The sequence below is a fragment of the Amblyomma americanum genome, chromosome 3 (genome assembly GCF_052857255.1).
Source record: "Amblyomma americanum isolate KBUSLIRL-KWMA chromosome 3, ASM5285725v1, whole genome shotgun sequence".
NCBI classification, from domain to species: domain Eukaryota; kingdom Metazoa; phylum Arthropoda; class Arachnida; order Ixodida; family Ixodidae; genus Amblyomma; species Amblyomma americanum.
Window position 1 is genome coordinate 192829704 of NC_135499.1, and position 24704 is coordinate 192854407.

General features: G+C 48.5%; 1 protein-coding gene, 1 long non-coding RNA gene and 1 pseudogene across 9 annotated transcripts in view; 1 reads left to right on the forward strand and 2 right to left on the reverse strand.

Annotated features, from left to right (window-relative positions):
• Window positions 1–4817, reverse strand: part of LOC144124324 (bestrophin-2a-like) — a 28529-nt pseudogene extending 23712 nt beyond the window's left edge. The window contains exon 1 of the transcript XR_013313151.1: window positions 4486–4817. The product of XR_013313151.1 is annotated as a bestrophin-2a-like (transcript). The remainder of the gene's footprint in view (window positions 1–4485) is intronic.
• Window positions 4818–5009: 192 nt separating this feature from the next.
• The window catches only part of LOC144125738 (uncharacterized), a 64908-nt gene continuing 45213 nt past the window's right edge, over window positions 5010–24704 (forward strand). Inside the window, exon 1 of the long non-coding RNA XR_013313414.1 lies at window positions 5010–5214. This is a non-coding gene — a long non-coding RNA (uncharacterized LOC144125738). The remainder of the gene's footprint in view (window positions 5215–24704) is intronic.
• Window positions 17825–24704, reverse strand: part of LOC144125736 (unconventional myosin-IXb-like) — an 86217-nt gene continuing 79337 nt past the window's right edge. For 4 of the 7 annotated variants that reach the window (XM_077659394.1, XM_077659399.1, XM_077659398.1 and 1 more), the window contains 2 exons: window positions 23208–23335; window positions 17825–21162 (listed from right to left, as the gene is read on the reverse strand). In XM_077659394.1, the coding sequence (XP_077515520.1) occupies window positions 20957–21162; window positions 23208–23335 (334 nt within the window). In that variant the 3' untranslated portion in view covers window positions 17825–20956. The remainder of the gene's footprint in view (window positions 21163–23207; window positions 23336–24704) is intronic. The other 3 variants (XM_077659400.1, XM_077659397.1, XM_077659395.1) reach the window with 1 other exon arrangement.

Consider the following 24704-nt stretch of genomic DNA (forward strand, 5'->3'; position numbering starts at 1 on the left):
TTTGTGGCGCCCCGTCTTAACCGTGACAATCGCTAACAAAAAGGCTTTAAGAAGGGTCGGCGTGCCTGTGCATAATGCGGCCAACTTTAACACGATATAAAAAAACTGAATATTTTTTTTATATTATTTTAAAGGTGGCCAAGTTCTGTGCAGGGGCGCAGACCCTTCGCCAAGCCCTTCATAGTCTTAAGCAATATTCATATTAAGTTTGACGCAATATAAAAAACGATTTCGTTTTTATATTGTGTTAAACATGGCCAACCATCGTTACTTCTGCTGTCTGCAGTGCGTGCATTAGTGACTTAGTGACTTAAAACTTTCTCAAAGCTCATTATCATCATCATCATCAGCCTGACTGCGCCCACTGTAGCGCAAGGGCCTCTCCCATGTCTCTCCAATTAACCGTCATTTGCCAGTTGCGCCCACCGTAGCCCCGCAAACTTCTTAATCTCATCCGCCCACCTAACCTTCTGCCGCCCCCTGCTACGCTTGCTTTCTCTTGGAATCCACTCCGTTACCCTTAAAGACCAGCGGTTGTCTTGCCTTCGCATTACATGCCCTTCCCAAGCCCATTTCCTCTGCTTGAATTCGACTAGGATGTCATTAACACGCGTTTGTTCCCTCACCTACTCCGCCCGCTTCCGGTCTCTTAACGCGCCATGCTGTCATAATGCGACGCACACTGAGGCAGAAGAACAGTGGTTGCTGTAGAGACGCGTGATGCAAGAGAGCAATGCATACGGCCTTATCTGGAACGCTTCTCTGGGACAAGTCTGCGAGCAACTACTACTACTTCGCTGGACTGTGAATTATCTTACGTAAGCGACACGTGCAAGCGACGTTAGAATGCTGGCTGTTTTCTATATGTACTCACTGCTGAACAGTTTCAAACATAATGTTGTGCACGCATACCAAGAGGCGCACCATAATGATGATGATGAGTTCAGGCTTAGTGGCACATGCCTACGGCGGGGGACTGGCCAGGGTGCATTGCGGATACAAACGCGCACATGACCAAGGAGTGGAGTAATTGGATAATTTTGTGCCTTCAAACATGCAAAGTGCGACACATTCCACGACCGGCAGGAGCACACAAGGAGAAACTTCTGTCATGTTCTTTCCGTGCTTCTCAAAGGCCCATTCTTGGTTGCCGCATTCCGCGAGGCTTTCACTCAGGAAAGCAAGATGGGCATCGATTTAAAACCAGGGGAATCAGCAGGGCAGCGCGAAAAATGGTTTTGGGCAAGTACGAGCCTCACCACAACCTCGACTTCATCGGCATCCATGCTGGAGCCCTGGAGGAGGATCGGTATTTTTTAATGGAGTGGGAAAAGCACCAAGACGGGAAGCCAGTACCGCTAAATATATCGGTGCACGTGACTTTGCTGATCTTAGGCCCTTTCTGTACACGAAACTTCGGCATTGTGGCCAGTGACATACCCTCGCCCAGACTGTGACAACGGCTGGGTGGAAGTGACTGCGATTGGTCCGACCGGCTGAATCGACAAGCTCACACCTCTCGGCGAGCACAAGAGTGTTTCATGCGTTAACACGACGCTCCGCGGAGACATAATAGGCGCCCGAAAAGAACAAGTTCCCCTTTCGCAAACAGTGCCAGCAGCAATAGTACATTTTCCTTTCCTTTTTTTCCTCTGTACCGCTGCCAAGCTATGATAATTAATTACAAAAAAGGCTCCCAGGCATATTGTCCTCCGAGTAAGTGATGGTGGCAGTTATACCGCAGCTCGCCCTGTTTTTTCCAATGAGTGCTCCCTGTCCCACAGAGCCCACGTCACCACTGGTGGCTCATTCTTGATAGCTGTAGCAGCTTGGACTTGTTGTCACGACATCGTTCAAGTAAACATCGCACAAGAAAACAAGAAAGACTGGACAAGAACAGCGCTGACTCGTGTTCGCTTGAACCGAAAATTCCGGCCCCAGGGCGACAGCACAACGCTGACGTCTACAGGCAATAAAGTCGAGTCCTTCAAATGCGTGGACGGTACATCGTGGTTCTCCTTGAGGCTTGGGTGCAGAACATTCTGGTTACTGCCATATATTCTGCGGGCGCACGCTTGTTGACCATGCAGGCGACTGTGCTTACGTGGAGGCAACACGTGCAGCACCTTCGACCTAGGTGGGAAAAAAAAGCAAGCGAGGCAACAACGCACCGACCACACGCTTGAAGGACTCTACCTGCCAGCAGACATCAACGATGTGTTTAACCTGAGGCCCAAATTTGTAGTCGAGGTTTGGCGCTTTGCGCCTGGTCTTCGTGCACTTATGCGCCAGCTGTCAGAGCGGCGTTCGACTCGTGTTTCCAGTCCTTGTCTTCCTGCACGCTGTTTACTTGAAATATGCGGTACCTACCACTCCAAGCTTCGGCTTCAAAAAAAAGATGCCGCCACCGTCTAGAAGACGTTGAAGTAACGAGCGTTATCACCAAGTGGATATGCCAGTGACGTCACCAATCAATCACCAATTGGGTTGCTATATCGATTTACTAGGGGGCCGCCATCTTGAATTCCTCGGACTTTGAAAATTTCACGCCGCAAGGTGGTGGTAGCAGACCTCCCAAAATCGAGAAGCGTGATGAATAAGAGCTAACGCTCTTAAAACCCAGAGTTTTCATGAAGCCAGTGCTGCTAGTCGTCTATACACGAAGCTGGTGTACAAACACAGGTGGCGAGCGCGCCGAAGGCTGCGGTGGCGGAAGCAGAGCCGTTCCTCCAGTCGCTCCAGGGAAGCCCGTCAGGTGCCGTGCCAGACTTGGAAACCCCGCGCCGCGCCGCCGTTTGGTGGTGTTGCGGAGTCGCTTTCAGCGTCGCCAGTTCCTCGCTACATGTCAGCGGTATCGCCCTCTCCGAGGTCCCCGTTCTCGGTGGCGTCGTGCCGACGGATCCGCATATGAACTTCGGTGTCGTGGCGCATGAACCGGATTTCGGTACCCAGCGGGACGACAGGTCTTCCTGCGCGGCTCCAGAACCACTCGGAAGGCAAGCAGGAGACCATGCAACCGCATGGCCGGACGAATTCGGGGAATGGCACAGCGCCAGGGCAAGCGAAACAACCCGAAGCAGCGTGACCGCATGCCACGTGATTGTGGAAGCTGCGCGTAAACATGCCGGCTTTTATATCGCAGGCTTTCTCAACTGAGGCTTGTAGCATACTCAGTTGAGTCTAGGCACCACCGCTCACCTGATTACATGTTACCGCTTCTCGTATAGGTCACATGGCTTTTCCCCTACTCTAGGTCGATCAATTGTTTCATCCATTTGAGAAAAGAGACGCATTTAAGTTCGCCCATTTTCCAACTTGAGTTGTGTTTCCTTTATATCGTCCTGTTCGGCACTGGCGGCGCGTCGTTGTTCCATCCACAGAAGACAACGTCTGACGGCCCTTTTTGCTGACAGTATGACCACCATGCTTTCGTTTACGCTAGGCAGTAGACACAGCGACAGCACACAGCGGATAACGAATCAAACTTAACACACTAGGTGTGAACCTCTGAAGCGACATGTTCGCGTATTTAACGCCAGCCGTCGGTTTTGGAGAGGAAAGGATTGCTCTAACGGAATGCACGCCGATGTGTACACACCGCCTCATCGGCACAATGTAAGCGGACACTGATAAGCTTATGACATGTCGACGACATTTGAGAGAGGCTTCCAAAGCAATCAGTATCCTCCCACATGCATCCCTCTTATCTCTTCCATTGGCAGTGACTAAAGGCAAAACCACTGGCTGCATTCTTCCCTGCAACTCTGCATTACCTTCAAAAGTTAACCATCAAGATACACGGTTATGAACTTGTACCAGCAGCGTCAACTTAAACCCCAAGCCCAGCGAGTGTCGTAAGATGAAACAGCCACAGGTTTGTCTTGCTGGCAGCGAACGGGATTAAGCTATTATACTGAGGTAGTGATCCGCTTATTAACTGCAGAAAAACACTGGCGGCTACTGTTATGCTGGAATGTAGTTCGTTAGCAAACGACAGACAAGACGAGCATGAAAGACGTCGGCTAGTTTTTCCTTCTATTCCAATAAACGAATATTGTTCCAGCCTGTCCTCGAGTTCCAGCTGTCCTTTTCTAATCTATACGTTCCTAGCTGTCTCCCAAGAATGGCATTTGTGCGAGCTGGCGCACGTACTTATGAAGCTACACGATGGAAAACACATGCTGCCAGTGACTAGCGCAACCATTCTGAAACTTCATAATACGGCTATTAACGTGCATGGGCGTAGAACTGACATGTTCCGAAGCAGAAAGGTAAATCTAAGCACAAGAGGGACCTGCAGCGGCGAAGTGAATTTAACAAGCTAGAGTACAGCACACATCCGTGTGACTTCACTTCTGAGCTCTGTGGAGCCGTCGACAGAGGCGTGAATGAACGAGCCTTGGCGCACGACCTACATCTCCGGCACGCGGTGTCTGTGGGACGGGGCTCGTGGCCTCGCCGTGCACAGAGCGGGAGGAATCGTACCTCTTCTGAGACTCAGTGAGCGCCTGGCGGTAGAGCAGCGACAGGAATCCGTAGGCGATGGTGAGCAACAAGAGCTCGGTGTAGACGAGCTTCCAGACGCTGCCCTTCCATTTGAACAGGAGCCGGATGAAGCCCCCCGACGAAGTGGAGGCCACATCGTACTGGTAGCTAACGGTCATGGCTCAGCCACCGCCGCCACCCGCGCCAACACACTTCTCGGCGAAGGGCCGATGATGCATGGGCGCACGCACTCACACCCGCGTGCACTTCGCTCGTCGTGCTGCTGCTGCACAAGCACGCCACAGCACCGCAGGCACGCGCGTCTTCCTCCACGCGCCGTCTCAGCAGCGGGCCGGCGGCTCCCGGCGGCAGTACTGCGCCCTACGTGGCGGCGGCCGCTGCGCGCGAGTCATCCGGCCGCGGGACATCACGTTGACCGCCTCATGTGCTCGAGCGCGGGGTCTCTAAAACGAGAACTTGGCACACCGCGGGGACGCGAGCCTTTGCCGCCCCCTCTCCCGCGTGCTCCAAATAAGACGCGCGCCGCCGCGGGAAAGCCCTCGTGTCGCTGCTGCGGCTGCAGCCCGCGCGCGCGCGCCCCACAGCTGGGAACGACGCCAGCGCGACTCCGGAGCCCTGAAGATGTGCTAGGACAACAATGCGCTTCGACCCGACCACGGGACTGACCGCGAGGGCGCTGCGGAACCTGGCCGCATGGTCTCCCTGCAGGTACGTCGACCTCACACGCTGACCGCTCTCCGATTGGGAGACCTACGGGTGGAACAAGTTCCCGCTACGAGCTCATTTATGAGATGCATACACCGGCGAATCCTTTAAGGTTTTCCGCCTTGGCCTCCTATGGCTTCTGACAACTCTATGCCAGCCCTGTGCCTGCTTAAGCTCGGATTAAGACATCGGCACACGGACTGCCTGAATGCCGTTTCTGCGCTATGACGGATATCCAACCAGGCAGAATTTCGCCACCTCAGGGACCGTGGAATCACCTCAGCGGACAGTTTCCTTTCGAAGGACCGCTCCCGCACATATAGGCAACGGCGCTGGCATCGGTGATTGCAACCTGCACAACACGCAGACAGTCACAGCGGACACGGATATGTGCTTGTCAAAGGTGATTAGTAATCATGTATACGTAATAACCTATTTTCTTAAATGATTTCCTTTATGATTCGCCTCCTTAAACACATGTAGCTTTATATTATTTAGCGTTATTATCAATAACTTGAGAATTCGTCACGGAAAATTCCTCGTAAATTCTCTTTTACTTTGCTCACGTTAGTTTTGTGTTCGTCCGCTGATGCTACCCCCGAAGCAAGATATACCGCGTGTGTACGGCGTACACAAGGCTAGTGTATACGTGGAATGGCGTCTGCCATCTTCGCCTTCGCAGCTGTACGCGCTGCCAATTGTCAGCCAAGTAAGTACACATATATGAAGGCTGCCCGGCGCGCTCTCTCCTATAACTGTTGCCCCAGGAAATGGATCGTTAGTATTAATTTGCAATCGCTACTGCAGCGCCGATACTGCACCAATACGTCACCTGCATTAAACGATTCCTGCCATCTGCGTAGACTTCTGTTTACAACACACAAGCCTGTTAGCGAATGCGTCATTTCGGGGAAGTCGACCAGACAAACAGGACGCTCCCGCCTTTAGGCAACCAGCGTCGCTTCGGTCATCGCTAAAACTGCCCACCGATGAACGTAATCGGCGCCCGGTGCCGACTTTGGGCCATACCTCGGAACCATGGGGGGGGGGGGGGGGGGGGGGGGGGGGGGGCTCAATAATACTCACGGCCACTCGCCCTCACATCCACTCACTCGCACTCATGTCCCCTCATTCGTATTCACACCCATGTCAACTCACAACCACTCACTCACACTCGCACTCATGCCCACTCACACTCGCACTAATCTCCGCTCTCAACCACTCAAACTAACTCATGACCACTCGCACTCACAACGACTTACATTTGTGACCACTCACCCTCACAACCACTCACTTGCACTCATAACCACTCTCCCACACTCACAACCAAGAAAGAGGCGCTGTAGTGGCGGGCTCCGGAATAATTTCGACCTCCTGGGGATCTTTAACGTGCACTGACATCGCACAGCACACGGGCGCCGACCTCAGAAAACAAACAAAATATAACAAGGAGGTATTCACGATACTCTTCTTAGACTTAAGAACAGCGAATGTAAAGAAACTGGTCGCCGATGTGCTCCAGTGTGACGGCTACGCAGACGCATATCAGTATATTTCATTTTTTAGCTCTATCCGGCATAGCGAGAGCACACAGCGTAGATGAATATTTTGCCACCTAGCAAACGCTCTTTTCAGTCCTCTGTATGCTGCCTTCGAAAACAAGCTGCGACTGTAGTACACCAACAGAGGCGTGTTGTACTTATGTCTATGTAGAAGCGAGCGGCTTCTTTTATTAACGAAAAATCATTAGATGGCTCAGTTTCAAGGTAATGTCTGCAAAAAAGTGCCCGCAAGAAGCAGCACCAAGTGACGTAACGAGCCGACGAGTCACGTGACCAAGATGATGACATCACATCATTAATTAATGCTAATTAGCATGCACTGATCAACGTGTCTACCCAATGATTATTAATGTAACTAGGTAACTCTAAGACTAATTAGTATTAGTGATGACATCTTATGGGCGTGACGTAATGCCAGGTCACGTGACAGCGATGTAATGCGACACCAAACCTAATCATGCGACGACGATGTAATGTGACGTCATACCAGATCCGTCCCCCCACCCACCCCCATTTCAAGGTCCATGTAGATCCCACATTAGTACACATGTGCGCATGACACATTACAAAGAGTACCCACAGCTCGGTCCACATTATTATGACATTCGGATTGTCCAGCAGATAAACGCGCCAGTTCTCACATGTGGCATACTACAACGATCACCATGCAATGACACATGCCGTTGACCCTCGAGGTGATTGCGATGACGATGACAATAGTGTAACTTTATGAGCCCGGGGAAGTCGATATACCGCTGCCGAATTAAAGGTTTCCGAATATCGATTAAATATTGTACTTTACCAGCAACCGAAGACAATTCTGCGGGAAAACAGGAATAACTTCAGCTAATAATTAAGGATGACTATGTTGATGTTCTTGGGAGGTCAAGCCCTTCCCCCGTTTCCGCCACTTCCCTCCAGGTGGCGATGGTAATGGTTTCCAAATCCTGGGAATTCTCTAATGACTCGGTGATCCCGCGGCACTTTGCAGGAACGGGTTAAATTGCGTCTTCGAACACTGTGCCGACTACTGAAATCACACGGGCCAAAACAACTGGCCTAGAGTGGGCAGCGTGAACCGCATCTCTCTATCAAGAGCAGTACAGCTCTCCGCTCAAATTACGCCACAGCGAAATCTTTTTCCAGGCTCCCCCCAATCCGGGACACAAACAAAAACGCCTAAATACTATACGGCTGAACAGAATCCTGGGTACCGAGCCGCCGCGGTGGCTGAGTGGTTATGGCGCTCGGCTGTTGGCCCGAAAGACGCGGGTTCGATCCCGGCAGCGGTGGTCGAATTTAGATGGAGGCGAAATTCTAGAGGCCCGTGTGCTGTGCGATGTCAGTGCACGTTAAAGAACCCCAGGTGGTCGAAATTTCCGGAACCCTTCACTACGGCGTCTCTCATAGCCTGAGTAGCTTTAGGACGTTAAACCCCCATAAACCATAAACCAACCAGAATCCCGGGTACCATTTCATCAGCCAGTCTGAGACAAGCTGCTTTGAGTCAATCACTTGTTTTCCTTCAAAACTGAACTATGGTCAATATTCCGGCATCCTCGAAGTCTTTTACCGGCGAGCACCACGCGAGCATTCTGCGAAGCCGTTTAAGGTGAACGATGTCTCTCTGCAAAATAGTTATAGGATGCAGATAACGGTGTGAGCAGTGCCTGGTCTTCTGGAAGGTAGGCCGCCAACCTAAATGATCTCATACAAGAAAAGAAAAATACAAAGAGAATAACTACAAACTTACAAACAAATTCGCACACTAAAACAGAAGCTATAACAACAATGCGCCCCATTAAACGTCACATTAGAAGGTTTGAAACATCGACTCGGCAGCACAGCGCCAGCACGTAATCAATTCTGTTCACACATCTTCATTAAAAAAATGAAAAGGAATCAGCTACCACATCATCATACATTCATTATAGTTTTGCATGTTTTACTGCTATAACAATGTCGCGAATTAGTAGCGCGTCCCTGACTTTCCTAAAGGGAACGCTATCGCGTGCAGGTTCGAACAAGACAACAAAGAGATCAAATAAAACAAAACGAAGCCGTATTTATAATTTAAAGGATAGGGGCCAAACGCACACACCAATAAGAAAAATACACTCAACAAGCGTACAACACTACAGAATAAAAGGAAAAAGTTCGCCAGATGTGGAGCGTCCCATGTGAAGCGGGGATGCCTTGCAGACGGGGCGAACGTGGGTGGGTGAAGTGCGATGCGTCGAAGAAAGCGGCGGAAGGGAGCGTCTCCCGTCAGGAGCCCGAAGAACTTGACAGCAGCAGGAGAATCGTAGCCAGATGCCGTCGACGGCGTCACGAAACGCCGGAGGCTTAAAGCAGGCTATCCAAGAGTGCCGTTCGGCAGCAAGGACCCTCAGTCCATCGGCTGCTACCTCCGCGCTTGCAAGGAACGCCGGAGGCTTGCGTCGGAGATCCAAGGGAGGTTCACGACAGCACGGACCCAACGTCCGACGGCTGCCACCTCCACGCTTGAATGACCCGATCTCCGCTGCGCTGCCTTTTTTCACACCTCGGTTTTCTGACACGTCAGTTGTCCGCTCCTCGTGATGATGATGATGATGATGATGATGGCCTCTGGCTGTCAGGCACGTACCCACGGTGGGGGATTGGCCAGGGTACATTGTTGATACAATGCTCCGCTCGTCGTGCTCGCCACGCTCTTTGTCGCCATCGCCTCGCACACATCCTTCGCACGCGCACACGTGCAACACTGGGCTGGCACGTGCAGAGCTCCGCTATTCGATGCACCACTGTCGACGCACCGCGTTCACAAATCCTCCGAAGATCTCACAAACACCGCTATTCTGGTATGTTCGCCGCGTGCTGAGGTGTTTCCGCATAATATGTGAACTTCCGAGAAGGTAACAAGGAACAGGAAACCAAAGGGAGGTTATTTGGAACAATATAAAAGCGAAATTATGTTTGCATCTGCTTGGATTGCGGAACGGGAATATACAGTAGTGTGAGAATCGAAAGGGGAAGACACTGATCAAAAGCTTCGACGGTGTTAAGCAGGTCTTTCTGTCTTCGTTCTCTTTTCAACGAATCAGCATGTGTTCTTTCTTGTAAGGAACCAACTGAATCACATTCTCTCGCCTGTGCCGACTGCTCCAGTTTCTGTTAACTCACCGTGTAATGTATACAGTAGGATCGCATTTACTCGACTGCAAGGCAAGAGTCGTGACGTCAGCGCCGGCATCGAGCATGAACACGAAGCAGTCTTTCTTTGGGCCATCCGCGCTGCGACGAATTTATAGCGTGCCCGCTGGACTGAGCTTGCGACATCACGCAAAGCTACCGCGGGTCAACGTGAGTTATCTGCTTTGCGCGCTCCCGGGAGTTTGAGCCGACCAGAAGGCAGCCACGGGTGCTACGACAGCATGGGAAGGGGGAGGGATGGTGGCATGCCGTGACAGCAGCACTCCTTCCAGGAAGACCAGAGGGGTGCGTCTTCCTGTAGGCTCGGGCTGAACGAACATTACGGCTCAGCCCCGAAAGCTAGGAGCGGACTGCGGCATCCGGTTCTCTAGATAGGGGAAACCGAACACCAAGCATCATTACTTGAACATTGCGGTGATGCGCTTCAACTCTTCGGAAGCTGCACTCGTCGAAGTAAGCCGCAGCAACTGCAAAAATCCTCGACCTCACTGAATGACAACCTCACTCAACCTCAAATTCACGCGTGAGGTTGAGGTCTGATTTGCTAACCTCACTCACAAAACCTCACCTCAACCTCACCTCACGACGTCAGGTTGAGGTCATTTTGAGGTTGAGGTCGACCTCATGAGGTTTGCCCACCTCTGACGGCATCTCTCATAGCCTGAGTCGCTTTGGGACGTTAAACTCCCATTAACCTAAATCTGAAGTGAAGCCACAGGGCAAAAGAGCGAAACATCGGTAAAGCGAGAGGGAAAGGGTGTGAACGAAGAGTAGAAGGAAAGAACGGAGATGTGGGAAAGAGGCAAAGCTAAAGTGAAAGGTGCGTGACCTAAAACGACTCAAGTTATGAGGGACGCCATAGCCAGCGGAGGGCTCATGACATCGCACAGTACGCGGGCCGCTATAGCACTTCGCCTCCTCCTAAATGCGACCGCTGCGGCCAGGATGGAGCCCTCGTATTTCGTTCGGGTCAGTAGCTGAGCACAGCTACAACCACTGCCGCCGCGGCCGCGAAAGTGAAGGGAAGCGCGAAAAAAACATACAATAAAGTAAGTGTCATTAAGCAGGAAAGAGAATACAATAAATGAAATTATGGGAAGCGACGAATAGAATAAAGACGCATGCATCCGACGACTATCGGTTCGCGGAAAGAAATGATCATTTCCGTCTCTGTGAGAATGAGAGAGGGAACGCTGATGTAGTCTCTAGCAGATATAATTTGAAAGGTCTCGGTTACATCTCTGGTAAGGCGGACACTATTCGTGATCGCTGAGCAGGTTTCAAAGAATGGCAGGCAGCCGCAATCCCTGCAGTGTATCCGCCATCACTCTTCTCGTCACTTGAGCACCAGTACAAAGTGGAAACGGGGACAGTTTTCTGCATATGTATCATGAAAACATAAGAGCTGCTGTTTTATTGTCCCATCTGAGAACGTAGGTCGAAGCCCGAAATGAATGATCTGTGTTAGAAGAACCAGTAGCAGTATATATATGCATGGGTTGGGCCATTGTAATTAATGGCCTAACCCATTTAGTGAACTTGAACAAAGAATGAGTGCTGACACTGGGTAGAAAATGGCGTACTATGAGGCTTTGCATGAATGCATGGCCTTCGTTTGGAGAATGTTAGACGTCGTACTCCCAGCTGATGTTACACCCCACTGGGCCACAGATGTCCGAGGGACATCTGGCTAATGTCTGAAGATGGATGTTCAGATCTCCGTAGGACATCCGCTAAAATCCGCGGGACCTACTGCGGGCATCCGTCGGATGGTCCGCCACAACAGAAATGGTTTCTGTGAGGACGATGTCAGTGCACGTTAAAGATCCCCAGGTGGTCGAAATTATTCCGGAGACCTCCACTACGGCACCTAATTCTTCCTTTCTTCTTTCACTCCCTCCTTTATCTTTTCCCTTACGGCGCGTTTCAGGTGACCGCTGATATGTGAGACAGATACTGCGCTATTTCCTTTCCCTAAAAACCAATTTTCATTTTTAATATATTCCACCTGACCTCCTTGAGAAACATAAAGAAATAATAATTGGTATTGGGGGAAAGGAAATAGCTCAGTATCTGTCTCACATATCGGCGGACACCTGAACCGCGCCGCAAGGGAAGGGATAAAGGAGGGAGTGAAAGAAAAAAGGAAGAGGTGCCGTAGTGGAGGGCTCCGGAATAATTTCGACCACCTGGGGATCTTTAACGCACACTGACATCGCACAGCACACGAGCGCCCTAGCGTTTTGCCTCCATAAAAACGCAGGCGCCGCGGTCGGGTACGAACCCGGGAACTTCGGATCAGTAGCCGAGCGCCTAACCACTAAAAAACCCCTCGGAAACGAAAACTGGTTTTTGAGGAAATGAATGGCGCAGTAACATGTCACATAACTCGATGGACACCCGAACCGCACCGTATGGGAAGGGATAAACCAGGGAGTGAAACAAGAAGGGAAGAAAGAGGTGCCGTAGTGAAGGTCTCCGGAATAATTTTGACCACCTGGGGATCGTTAACGTGCACTAACATCGCACAGCACGCGGGCGCCTTTCGCGTTTGGCCTCCATCGAAATGCAGCCGCCGCGGTCGGGTTCGACGCCAGGAACTCCGGCACAGTAGCCGAGCGCCCTAACCACTGAGCCACAGCGGCGGGTTGACAGAAAGTAGCGCCCGGAAAAATTTCTGGGAAGTATCCCTCGCCTCCCGTTGGCGCTGTCACTGAGACGGACAGCCATCGATTTATTTCCCTCTGAAAGGTTAAAAATAATTATGCATTCGTTTTGTGCGTTTTCATTGGCAGCCAATCAGTGACGCATTAAAAAAAGCTAGGCTGTGGATTAGCTCAGCCAATCCAGAATATACAAAGCAATAGCTGTTGGCGTTCATTGTGTTCATTAGCGTTGGCCTTGCCAGCGTTCTAGGCTCCGATGATTTTGTGGAAAGGAAGATGCATAAGTGGCTTCCCGAGTCAGTGGACGCCTCAATCGCGCTTCGAGGTACGTGGTGATGGTGAGAGAGATGTGGGCTGCATGCAGTGAAAATTTGTTAATTGGATTCTGTTGGTTTCTAATGGGTTCATCTGGTCCCGGAAGGAAGCATTCTGGTTTGCTGCTGCTTGAAATAGTCCCTGTAGGGCACCGTTTTTTTTTTTTTGCTTGGGTCTACTGGTCCCAGAAGGAAGCCTGGTTTGCTGCCGGTTGAAATGGTCCATGTAGGGAGCCTCTTCTGGTCCCTGCTGGGAGCTTCTGGTTCTGAAGTGGGATCTACTGGTTCCTACTGTGAACTTTTATGCGTTGCATATTGCAATCACTCAGTTCAGCCCTTGGGCGCGGCCGGGCAGCCACCATTGACCTTTAGCGATTCCACGTGACGTGACGTCACGACAGCCGGAGGAAAAGCTGGGCCCCGGTCACGCGCGGCCGCAGCCACCACCTGACTCCCGCTAGGGGCGCTGCGCCGGCGCGTGACGTCACGGAGGAAAAGCTGGGCCCCAACTCCTGGCCAATCTTGTTAGATGCCAATGCGGCGGAAGAGTTGGCGATAGCGCTCGCTTGCGTCGGTACCAAGGCCACGACGATTTCAAGTGACAGCAAAACTGCAGTAAGAAACTTCGCGAAAGGAAGAATCTCGGAAGAGGCCAAACACGTCCTCGAGGCGAGGCCGATAGAACGTAACATAGAGATAATATGGATCCCAGCGCATGAGTCTATTGCAGGAAATGAGGTTGCACACGAGCTTGCCCGAGCTCTTTATCACCGGGCGGCCGCAGAGCAGCCCTCTCGCATAGACATGAAAGATGGCCTAATTTCATACCACGAGATCACGGAACATTATAAGCTGAGCAGGAGGGTCTATCCGCCGCCCGACCGTTCCCTCGCAACAGAGGAGGCAATTGCGTGGAGAAGATTGCAAGGGGGGAATCATATAAGCCCCTTCTGGGTATACATCACAATCTCCAAAGAGGAGAAAGACCAATATTGTATAACGTGCGGGGAGAGGGGCACTCTCGACCACGTCATATGGGAATGTGCTGGAAGTCCGGGCGCCGAGCAAAAGATAGAAGATAGAGAAGCCTGGGAGACCTTGCTGCGGAGCGAGGACCCCGCTAAGCAGCGACAAGCCATCCGCCTGGCGGCTGAGGCCGTGAAGCGACAATGTGTCTTCACCAGACCTTAGTTTGCGAGGCTCCTAAGTAGGGCTCCCTTAGGCCTGCGTGCCGGGGGGTCCAAAAAGGAGTTTCATTTCGGTGGAAATAAACGTTTTGATGATGATGATGATGGCCCCAACTCGCGCGGTCGATCGCGGCCGCAGCCACCACCTGACTCCCGCTAGGGGCGCTGTGGCGGCGCGTGACGTCACGGCATGTGTAAAAGAGCTGCGCTCCTTCGCCGGGACAGTCATACCCCTGTCACACGGGCATTTCGAGGGCCCTCGAACCGATAGTCTATCGACTCAAAGGCGATCGAGCGCTGCACGGGCAGTTTCAATGGCGATCGAGTCAATAGCCTATCGAGTCAACGGAGCAGCACGGAACTCCATCGAGATATGTAACGCATTCTTGGCTTAACCAAGCTAAGCCTGGCCATTTTTTGTTGCTGGATTGACAATTTTTGTAGCGAGAGCTACACTGGGCTACCAGTCGAGCATTTCGCGTTACATGGGAGAGGCCAGTTGTGCGCATGCGCCGTTACCATGGCAACCGAAGAGAAGCAAAGTGCGGCGTGCGCTTCGCTGTTCGCGCGCGCCCGCTCCACCGTCAAAGCCGAGCGTGACGTCACGCGGATGAGCAGTTGCGCGCATGCGCAGATACCATGGTAACCAGAGACCCCTCAGCTGCACCGCGTTCTTCGTCGCCGCACGCCGCTCTATCACCCGCACCTCGAGTCGCATGCGCAGGATTGTGTATGAAAGGCGGAGATGTAGTGGGCGTCTGTATCATAACGTTTGACGTATGCAGAGAAGGAGAGTCCATCCGCTGCTAAACAGCGGTAGAAAGGAGGAGATTAACTCTTCCGATCCTGAGGTTGTCGCCTGGCAGTTGGCTTGAACCAAATAAGAACGCTGGAGTCTGTGCGAACGTGAAACAAGGTACCACCACTGTCAGACATCTCCCTTCGATTGCGGTGAATAATGGTGAAGCCTGCTGTGTTCGGCTTCTGGAAAACGCCATTATCATCCAAGTATTCTACGTGGAACCGGGAAGATCTGTCAAGCAGACGATTGAGATGGTTGCCACGTGTATACCAGCCTTTGGCACGGTTTCACAGTTGTGTGTGACTTTGGGCGATTTCAACAGGAAACAGGACTCTCTTAGTCAGTGTATGAAAGAACAGTCTGACTTTAATTTAGCTTCGGACCCTCACGTCCAGGCTACACAATAGGGAACTACTATAGAGCTCGTATACTAAAGATGCTCCACCAAATCAAAATACTGTATCGACAAAATTGAGACCGCTGCATGCTACTTCACAGATCATCGGGCAGTCTTCGTCTCTGTCAAGCAAAATGAATAAAAGATGTGTATAGCCAATGTCTCTCATTGCTAAATATACAGTGACCACAACAAGCTCAGCCGGCGAAACGCCTCTCGCTACGTATATCTTGGCATAGCCGAGCTAAGCCATTGCCAATTTTTTCCTGTTTGTGTTGTAATAGTGTTCCTCAATTAACAAAATTTCTCACCGAAATCTAAGGGTTTTTCTGCTGTAAATTGCAAAAATAGTGCTGAAGTTTAATGAGAATGTTTATTAACTGTACCCCACCTGTGGGATGCCCTTAATGATGGAGTATATAAGCATGAGCTCATAGTAACAGTTTGAATTAACGTGTATGTAAGTTTCTCATAAAGGTTGTGTGGTGCAGTGCTTTGTTGTTTGTCTTGCTGGCGCTTGCTATGATTAAAGCTAAGTTCTCACTATAGGCAGATCTGTGTGGTCCTGCAGGGTGACACATTTTAGTGTAGGTTGTCTCTCTTTTCCTGAATTTTGTGGAGTGTGCTTATTATCTTTAAGCAACTCTTTAAAACATTTTGTAACTTGTCAAAAAGGTTAGAAATCTAAGGACATACTGCACGGATGGTTTATCCAAATAAATGTTCGTGCTATCAGCAGCTACTGGTTCCAATGGCTACTGGTCATAGCAGCTACTGGGAATGGGCCAATAAACCATTTGAACTGGGATCATAAAGAATCCCATTTGGATTCACCTGGGTTAGTGCTGACAACTTTGTGGCAGACACGCGGAACTGCAGCAAAAAATTCAGGGGGGCACTTTGTTTATCTGAAGTGCAGTGAGGCGAAAGCCTTTAGCGTGGTGTTGCTGCTATTGTCACTGATGTGCGGTTAAGATGTTGATTAAGTACACAATTGTTTGTGAACCTTAAATGCTGGAGACACTGGAGGGCGTTTGGGAGGCATCCGTTTGATTATTCGACGCCTTTCCGCAAACACTCTCCAGCGTCCTAGACAAGAACTACATATGCGTTGGCAGGAAGTAGCGTAGTCGTTAGCATGCTTGGCTGTGGAACGGAAGGATGGTGGTTTGAATCCAATCGTGTACAAAGATTTTTTTCTCTTATCGAGTTGAAGTCCGTAACGGACGAACGGACGGTTTGACGTCACTTCTGTTGTCGTGACTTCCGGTTGGCGATGTAACGGACGGACAAGATCTCGACTAGGAGTATGAGCCATTAAAGGCTTTCGCCTTAATAGGCCGCAGCATTCATTGGGTGGCCAACCTCTCGCGATCAACCATTAATTTAACTGCCACCTGCCAGGTTGGCAGGGTGGGCGCACTGCCTATACACTATGCAGAACGCACTCGACGTTACAGGCGCCAAGCCGCGTCTGCTCAGCTAGATCACATGGTCTGGCAGCAGCCGCTTCGTGGCTGTGGAGCCCCGGCAGACTCAGCTCGGCGGTGTGGCGAAGTCACGTGATGCGTTGCTATGGCAGCAGCGCAGCAAGGACAATCAAGGTCAAACAAGCAACGATGGCGAAATCGCTCCGACGATAGTAGTAAAAGCTTTCGCTTTTAAAAAAACACAATACTTAAATGATAACGCCACAACAAACAGCACAATTCCGATTAATCGGCTCAAAAGAACAATCAGCTGGCGCTAATACGACAAGCTACTGACATCTTCATCGCTTAATATTTTAATAAATAAAAAAAAATGATTTCTTTTTTCTAAACAAGGTGACATCCCTTCCATAAACAACGTTTCACAGGAATAAGCAGCGTTAAGTCAGTAGCATAATTGCTCATGAATTTTTGTTTGATGTAAATTTGTGTGGTGTTGGAATCTTTCATATGCAACTCTCTGCCAGTGTTCTCTCTGCTGCATAGATCTCTTATTCTGCAAATCACCGACTCTGACCCATTCTCTTCCTTGCAAATGGCAAAAGCTGGGTACCAAATAGCCCCCCACCCCCCAACCTTTGTCACTTGGTTGCGCTGTTCCGACTAAACTCATCACATCAAATCGAGACCATCTGCCATATGTGACTGGAACAACAATCCCAACACACTCTAAAAGTTGTCAGGATACAGTACCCGTTGTGTACATGATGCTCTGAATAAGCCCTGTTTGAACCTCCTATCCACGCATGACTGCAATGGACAACTGGACGGGCACGCCTCTACCGCACCCAGGTCAGCCATGTATCGACAAGTCTCACTAGCAAACTAAGGAAGCGTAGGTCTAACTCCTCTCTCTCTTTACTTGCTTGAGAGGAAAGGAGGTCTATACGGGAAGGCCCCACAAGTTCAGCGCTACACATGCATTACTCAGCACCCGGAATGAGTCTTGAATATTTTCTTGTGTGCTGTGATGTGTGCAAACACTGACATAATATGGAAAGCCTTTTTTACTTCATGTTTAATTTCAAGAAATAAGAATAAAAACACTCACAGGGAACTTTTCTTGTACAAAAATCTTGAGCGTGATAAATTTACAAAGTTGCAGTTTAATGTACAACACCATGAGTAAGCCAGCAGAATAACTCCAACAATGTGTAATGCAACTGCCTGCCTTGCACCCACTTGGTCTCAAAGCCTTGCTACACATTATGCCAATTGCACAAAGTCACAAAGGAAGGGAAGGCAAAACGTCTTTCCTCCTCTCTGAGTGAACAGAAAGAGAGAAAAAAGGGAAAGACCAGGCAACACAATAGATCAAGGCACTTCGATCTGTACAAGCCACAGCATTCACACATCCAACGTTGAACAGACAACACTGGCATAAATAGAGTAGTCATTTCTCCACTTCCCTTCATTTTTTTCGACACTTTTAGTACATTCAGGCTGTGGCACACTGGGGCAGTTTTCCAATTTCAATGGCCGGTTGTGCCCTACACAGTAAGGGCCACGCAGTGCACTCAAAACAGCAAGCACCAACCCTGGTATGCACCAGCCATATGTGCCTTTCGACACCTGCGAGTACATCCATGCAGTTAAATACTAAAACGAAGAGATAAGTGGTAGCACGAGTGTCACTTCAAAGGCATTAAAAAACAAACAATTAAAAGGATGCCTGGAAAGATGCGTGTGCCACCCTGCTTTCATAATGTGCATTGTAACTTCAAAACTTTTTCACAGCGCAACACTGGCATTCAACGTCACATTTGGCATCTTTCACAGGGTCTCAACACGTTGTAATCCGTAGCCGAGAAATGTGTGCGGAGCAATGGGCAAAAGAAAAAAAACTGGCAGGCCACATCAAATGGACCACCCTTGGACGACCGTTTCGGAATGGACGTACATACAAGACAGCACTTGGGTAGAGGGGCTTATTTAGAAAGCTCGGCTTTTCTAGACGGATAAGAACGGCACAGCAGGGGCTGTAAGAATACTCAAGAGAACCAGGCTGAGTTTTTTTTTTTTTTTTAAATTCCCGATTCAGTCATGCGCAGAAATGCTAGTGTTAAAAAGCAGAGTAAACAGGGGGCAGTGATAAATTGTTACAACCTTCCCTGTAGTCCACACATGGTCACAAATAAAAGCCCCTCCACCAGCAGGCATAAAAAAAATATACATATGAAGTGGAGAAGTTTAAAAACTTCAAATGATAACAATACACAGACCTTTACAAAACACAGTGTATATGCATAAAAAAATGTAGTGGACCAAATAGAGAACTCCAATTCTTGGCAGCTTAGCATTATACTGAAACTGGTTTGTAACAACTGTTTCATGTGGATGTCATTGACTAGATGAAACATTGCATATGGCCGGTTTGTTCCATGTGTGATCAGCATAAGAAAGATATTGGTGGCAGTTCCAGAACATAATACCTTGTGATGCAAGCCAGAAAATATATGTATATAATAATGGTCAAGCACTTCACAAGTTTGCAATACAAAAAGCATGCCAGAGCTCTGGAAGCTATGGCAATGAAATGAAACCAGTGAGTTACTTTAAGGAAACCTGGCAGTATGCCAGCTAGAGTCGTCAGCAAACCATGCCTCTGTACAACACAGCTTACAGGGGAAGACTGTCATCTTGAGCAGCCAGTACTCTTACACATAAGATCTACAATTTCCAACTTTCAGCTACACTTCTCCACAAGCTAGGCAGTTCTTTTCATACACAAAAAGCTCCACTAACACATTGGTAAGAGAACCTTTTTCCTTTAAGAACAAATGCCTTCCTTTAGGTCAAAGTCACATTTGGCCACATATTACAAATCTAAATCATTCTCTGAAAACTTAACAAGTAAAGTAGTTGTTTAATAAAAGTTAATGCCAAGCACAATGTCAAGAGAAAGGTGACGAGATAGGGGTACGTTCCCCATGGCAGACTGAGATTTCTCCAGTGCATTCCTCATGCACGACAGATTCAAACTTTTTGCAGCGGAGAGCGACGCGCTAAAAGAAATTGCTCTTCTCAATGTTGCTACAGCACGACATTTATAAGAGACAAGTGGAAGAGTGAAATGAGGGAAGCTGGCCCCAATAAGAAGGGCTCGAAAAGAAAGGGGTCAGAAACACAGCTCACAACATCGAAGCTCACAACACTGGGGGTAAAAGAAAGGAGCATTACAAACAGTCAATTTGATAAATGGCGAGAAAGATGTCACCACAACATCCAGAAAAGGCATCAGAGAATTCTAAAATGGAAGTGTTTTCTTTTTTTGGGGCTCTTGTAACCCCGAGAAATAAAAATCACATACAATGAAACACACACGAGAAGAAACAATTTACAGATGGAGACAATCTTCAGAGCATATAAGGTGGTCACTTTGACAAAATAAGCAGTTGTAGCAAGCCACTGCCATACACTTCTTAAAAAATTAAGTTGCACATAGCCTCTCATGTTTTTTTTTTACTCCTGCTAACCACTCTTTGCTCTCGCATCTTGAACATCACTGACACAAAGACTTGTTCGTACCGGCTGAATATGAGGCCAACAAGACCTTAACTCTTTAATAGGCAGGCATATCAACCTGACACACCACATTAAGTCCGCCTCAACCTGCACTCACACAAATGCTAATGCAGAGGCTGAAGAGTCGGCAGCCAATTCTGCAATGAACTCTCCACAAGAAATGCAGAAAGCATGCATGCCAAGCACATGCACCAGCGCATCTGTGCAAACCCTATCTGTGCATTTCAAAAATAAAAATTCTGGTGTAAACAACTCACTGTGTGTCACAAAGACATCGGTCATTCAGCAAGAAAGCAAGAAATGATGCCATGTCATTCCAAAGCTCTTCTATGTTGCCATTCGCGGCACTCACAAAAATCCGACTGCACAGAAGCCAGCGCTGTTGCAGTGATGCTGTGTAAAGTCCACCCGTTCTGAGTGCCCCTACTCAACTCCATTTCCTCATATCTTGAAAATTTTTGGCCACTGCAGGCATGTCCATAGACGCATGGGACCTTAGTCTCTAAGCCACAGGTGTCGTGACCAGGGAAAGGAGTGCACTCGGCAGCAAAACAGCTGTGGAAATACCAGACAGCTGCAGTACAGTCCATGGCACATCTAATCGTGATCACACCATGATAGCCTCATCATCCACTTCTGTGGGTTTATACAGCGAGACAACACTAGTGTCTGAGGCCGAAGCTGAGATGCCTGATGCTGTACTGCCTGTGCCCGTGCCAGAGCCACCTGGAAAACGCGGAGGCTGCAACCGGCGCAGCGGCGTTGAGACACGTGTCTTGGGGTGGTGCCGCTGGTCAGCTTGAGCCATCGCGCCTGCGCAGAGCAATGCACAGTGACACTTTGTAGTCCAGCACACCTGCAGTGTAATACAGTAAAACCTCGTTCATACGTTCCCGGTTAATACGATTTCCCAGTTCTTAGGCTCAAAATCACGGATATTAAAAATGTTCCACAGAGTTACACTGTATTTCTCCCAGTCAATATGTTCCCGGATAACACATTTCTCAGTTATTGCATTTAAAATTTCAAGAAATTGTGGTCGCATAATGCATTTATTGACCAACTGCACATGTGCAAACATACAAGTTGGCCGAACGTGAGGGCACGTTACGTGAAGAACTGAAATGCTGCGGCAGTTGCCCGTTTTGGTGGCTTCTCTGCAGTACCTCGAAGCAAGGAGGCGAAGCACCACCCCTCCTACCAACAGTAAAAAAATGGCGCACTAGCAATCGAGAGAGCCGTTTTTGCGGGGAGGTGACATGAAGAGGAGAAATGCTGAGGTTTCTTCGCGGTGCATAACGGCAAGAGAGCGAAGCATCTATGAGCTACAGCTATATGCTTACATAAGAGCGGGCCGGGTCTGGGGAACGCAGACGTGTGGCAGAAACCTCTTATCGCCCCATTTCATTAAAAAGTGTCCCCTGCAAACTCATCGAACACGTCATTTGCTCCCAAATCATGCAATTTTTAGGTTCCAATAATTTCTTCCATCCATCATAGCATGGATTTCGCAAAAACTTTTCATGCGAAGCTCAACTAGCCATATTTCTTCAGGACCTTCGCACCAACCTTAACATTAACCTACAAACTGACACCATTTTCCTATATTACACAAAGGCATTCGACAGAGTATCTCATAACCGCTTTCTTCTTAAACTCACACAGTTGAACTTGCATCCAGCCATCATCGCATGGATTACTGAATTCCTCATACATCGCTCTCAATCAGTGTTCATTAATAACCAGTCCTCTGACCCACTTACAGTCACCTCCGGCAACCCGCAGGGCTCCATCCCAGGTCCCTTGTTATTCATCATTTACATTAATGGCCTATCAGAGCACGTATCCTATCTTATCCGCCTGTTTGCAGATGATTGCATTATTTGCTGTTCAATAACTAACCCTTCTGACCAAGAATTCCTAAAGGCAGACCTGAACCACGTGCAAGATTGGTGCTTGCAGTGGCTGATGACACTAAATCCTAACAAATGTAAGCACGTCTTTTCATCGACGTCGCACACCTTTTGTTTTCCAATATACAATTTATAACTCCGCAGCTGACCTCGTCCAGTCAAATAAATACTTAGGAGTCATCATTTCTCATGATCTTTCCTGAAGTTTGCATGTAACTAACCAAATATCTTTTGGTTCCGGGAAATTTGCGGGAAGCCCTGCAACATGTTAAAACTACAAGCATACACCTCGCATATTAGTACTAAACTGGAATACGCATCAGCAATCTGGAACCCTCAGCAAGCATATTTAATAAATGCCTTCAAGGCTGTACAAAACAGGGCCACCAGATTCATTCACTCCTCATGCTCCTACAACATAAGCGCATTGTCCCTAAAATTTGTCTAATCTAAATTTGTCTAAATTTGTCTAAAGTTTGTCTAATCTTTCTACTCGCCGTCGCATCACCAGCCTCGCCCTGTTTCACAAGTTCTTTTATTCGCCACTAAGACAGGAACCATACATCTGCGCACTCCCACCATGCAGATCATCTCACATCGGTCATCCACTTCAAGTTTTACATCCATGTGCTTAATCCTTATACTACTCTTTTTACCAATCCAATATTTTTAAGAGCTGCAATGGACTGGAATGTCCTTCCCCATCACATCGCTGCCATAACCTGCCCATCAACATTTTCAACCATTGTGAATGCCTGCACTTTGGAAACCCACCCCTCATGTAACACCTGGAAAAAGGGAAAAAGGATGGGAAATGAGAGAACAATCCCTGCAAGCATCTTTTTACTCTATGTTACATGATGCAAAGGTTGCCAAACAATTATCCAGCCAACACAGCGCTGAACTAAAACAGCGAAAACATCCATAGCTTCTCCAAAAACTCACACGCACTGGCATCATCAAAAGGTCGCACATCATCCAGGCTTCCCGCGGCACTGTCCATGTCTGTGCTGAGCAGATCGTCATCAGATCCGCTGAGGGCCAACGTTGGAAGCACCGTAGTCAACAGTGCCCTGGATATGTCCAAACATGACACTTCATGAGGTCTTTTTTGTGACAGCACCGGAACAAAGATCACATTGTTCATAAGATAAACTATAGGGGCAGGTGGGCAATGTTATGAGGAGGTGCACTTGCATTTGGAACACCGAACATGAAAACGAAGTCAATTCTGTACCATCACTTTTCTGGTAATACCTTGAAGTAGACCCAAAAACTTTATTTGTATTGAATGCCATTACCAGTGGTATATCGACTAAGTCATCATGGCAAAAAATTAAGGGTGCAAAATTTTCGAATACGAATCGAATTGAATATGAAGAAAAAAATACATTTAATTATCGAATCAAATATCTGTCGAGCATGAAAATGAAATGCTGGAAAAATTTAAATAGGCAGTTTCCAACTTGCAAAGCTTTCTATTCTGGTAAATATGCTGGAAAAATTTAAATAGGCAGTTTCCAACTTGCCCAGCTTTCTATTCTGATAAATAGGCAAATGTTCCTCTTTTTTTTTTTCCCAAAATAGTGCATGGTGTTTGCAACCAAAACAAACAAACCTAGAAGTGTATACTGAAATAAACAAATCTAAATTTTCATAGCACCACACTGAAATTAAAAAGACATGACGTGCACAGAAATATATATAATGTTTGATTAGACAGCGTAACAAAATGCAACCTGTACTGTGGTCTTGCTAAATGAGTAACAAAATCATCGTAGGGGTGTGCGAATATTCGAAATTTCGAATACGAATCGAATATGTTTGATATTCGATTCGTATTCGAAAATTGATATTCGTGAATTTCCAAATATTCGAAAATTCCCGAATACCTGCCAGCGATCGTATACTGCGCATACTTTCATAAAATCGACCGTGACAAAACAAAATTATCTGGGCAAATTAGCCGATAACCGAGATAAAAATTCCAGGAAAACAATATAGGGATCCTATCCCCTTCCTTCTCCACCGTGTATCACGCGGACCGACCGCATCCCGACGCCGCAAGGCTTCACCTCATGAGAATTTCCCCAAGTGGGCTTTCCCACATATCACCCGTGCTGCGAACAAGCTGGCCGACGGCCCGCTACGAGCAATCGCAATGCGAAATCGCGCCTTTTTAATCCTTCGGTAATACGTTACATATTTAATGCCCACATCTGAAGAATGCGTCCTGTTGCCTTCATAACTCTCCAAGCGTGACTTCCGCCATCCCGTTTTGTAACCTACGCTATGCGGGAAAGCCTACTTGCGGAATGCCGCGGGAGCCTCCTGAAGGGGCGCGTCGAGTAGTCACAATAGGGCAAGCGATCCTGTTAAAACCTCGCCTAGTTAATGGTGCATTGTAGCGGGCGTAACGGCAGGCATGGCAACAATCGGAAG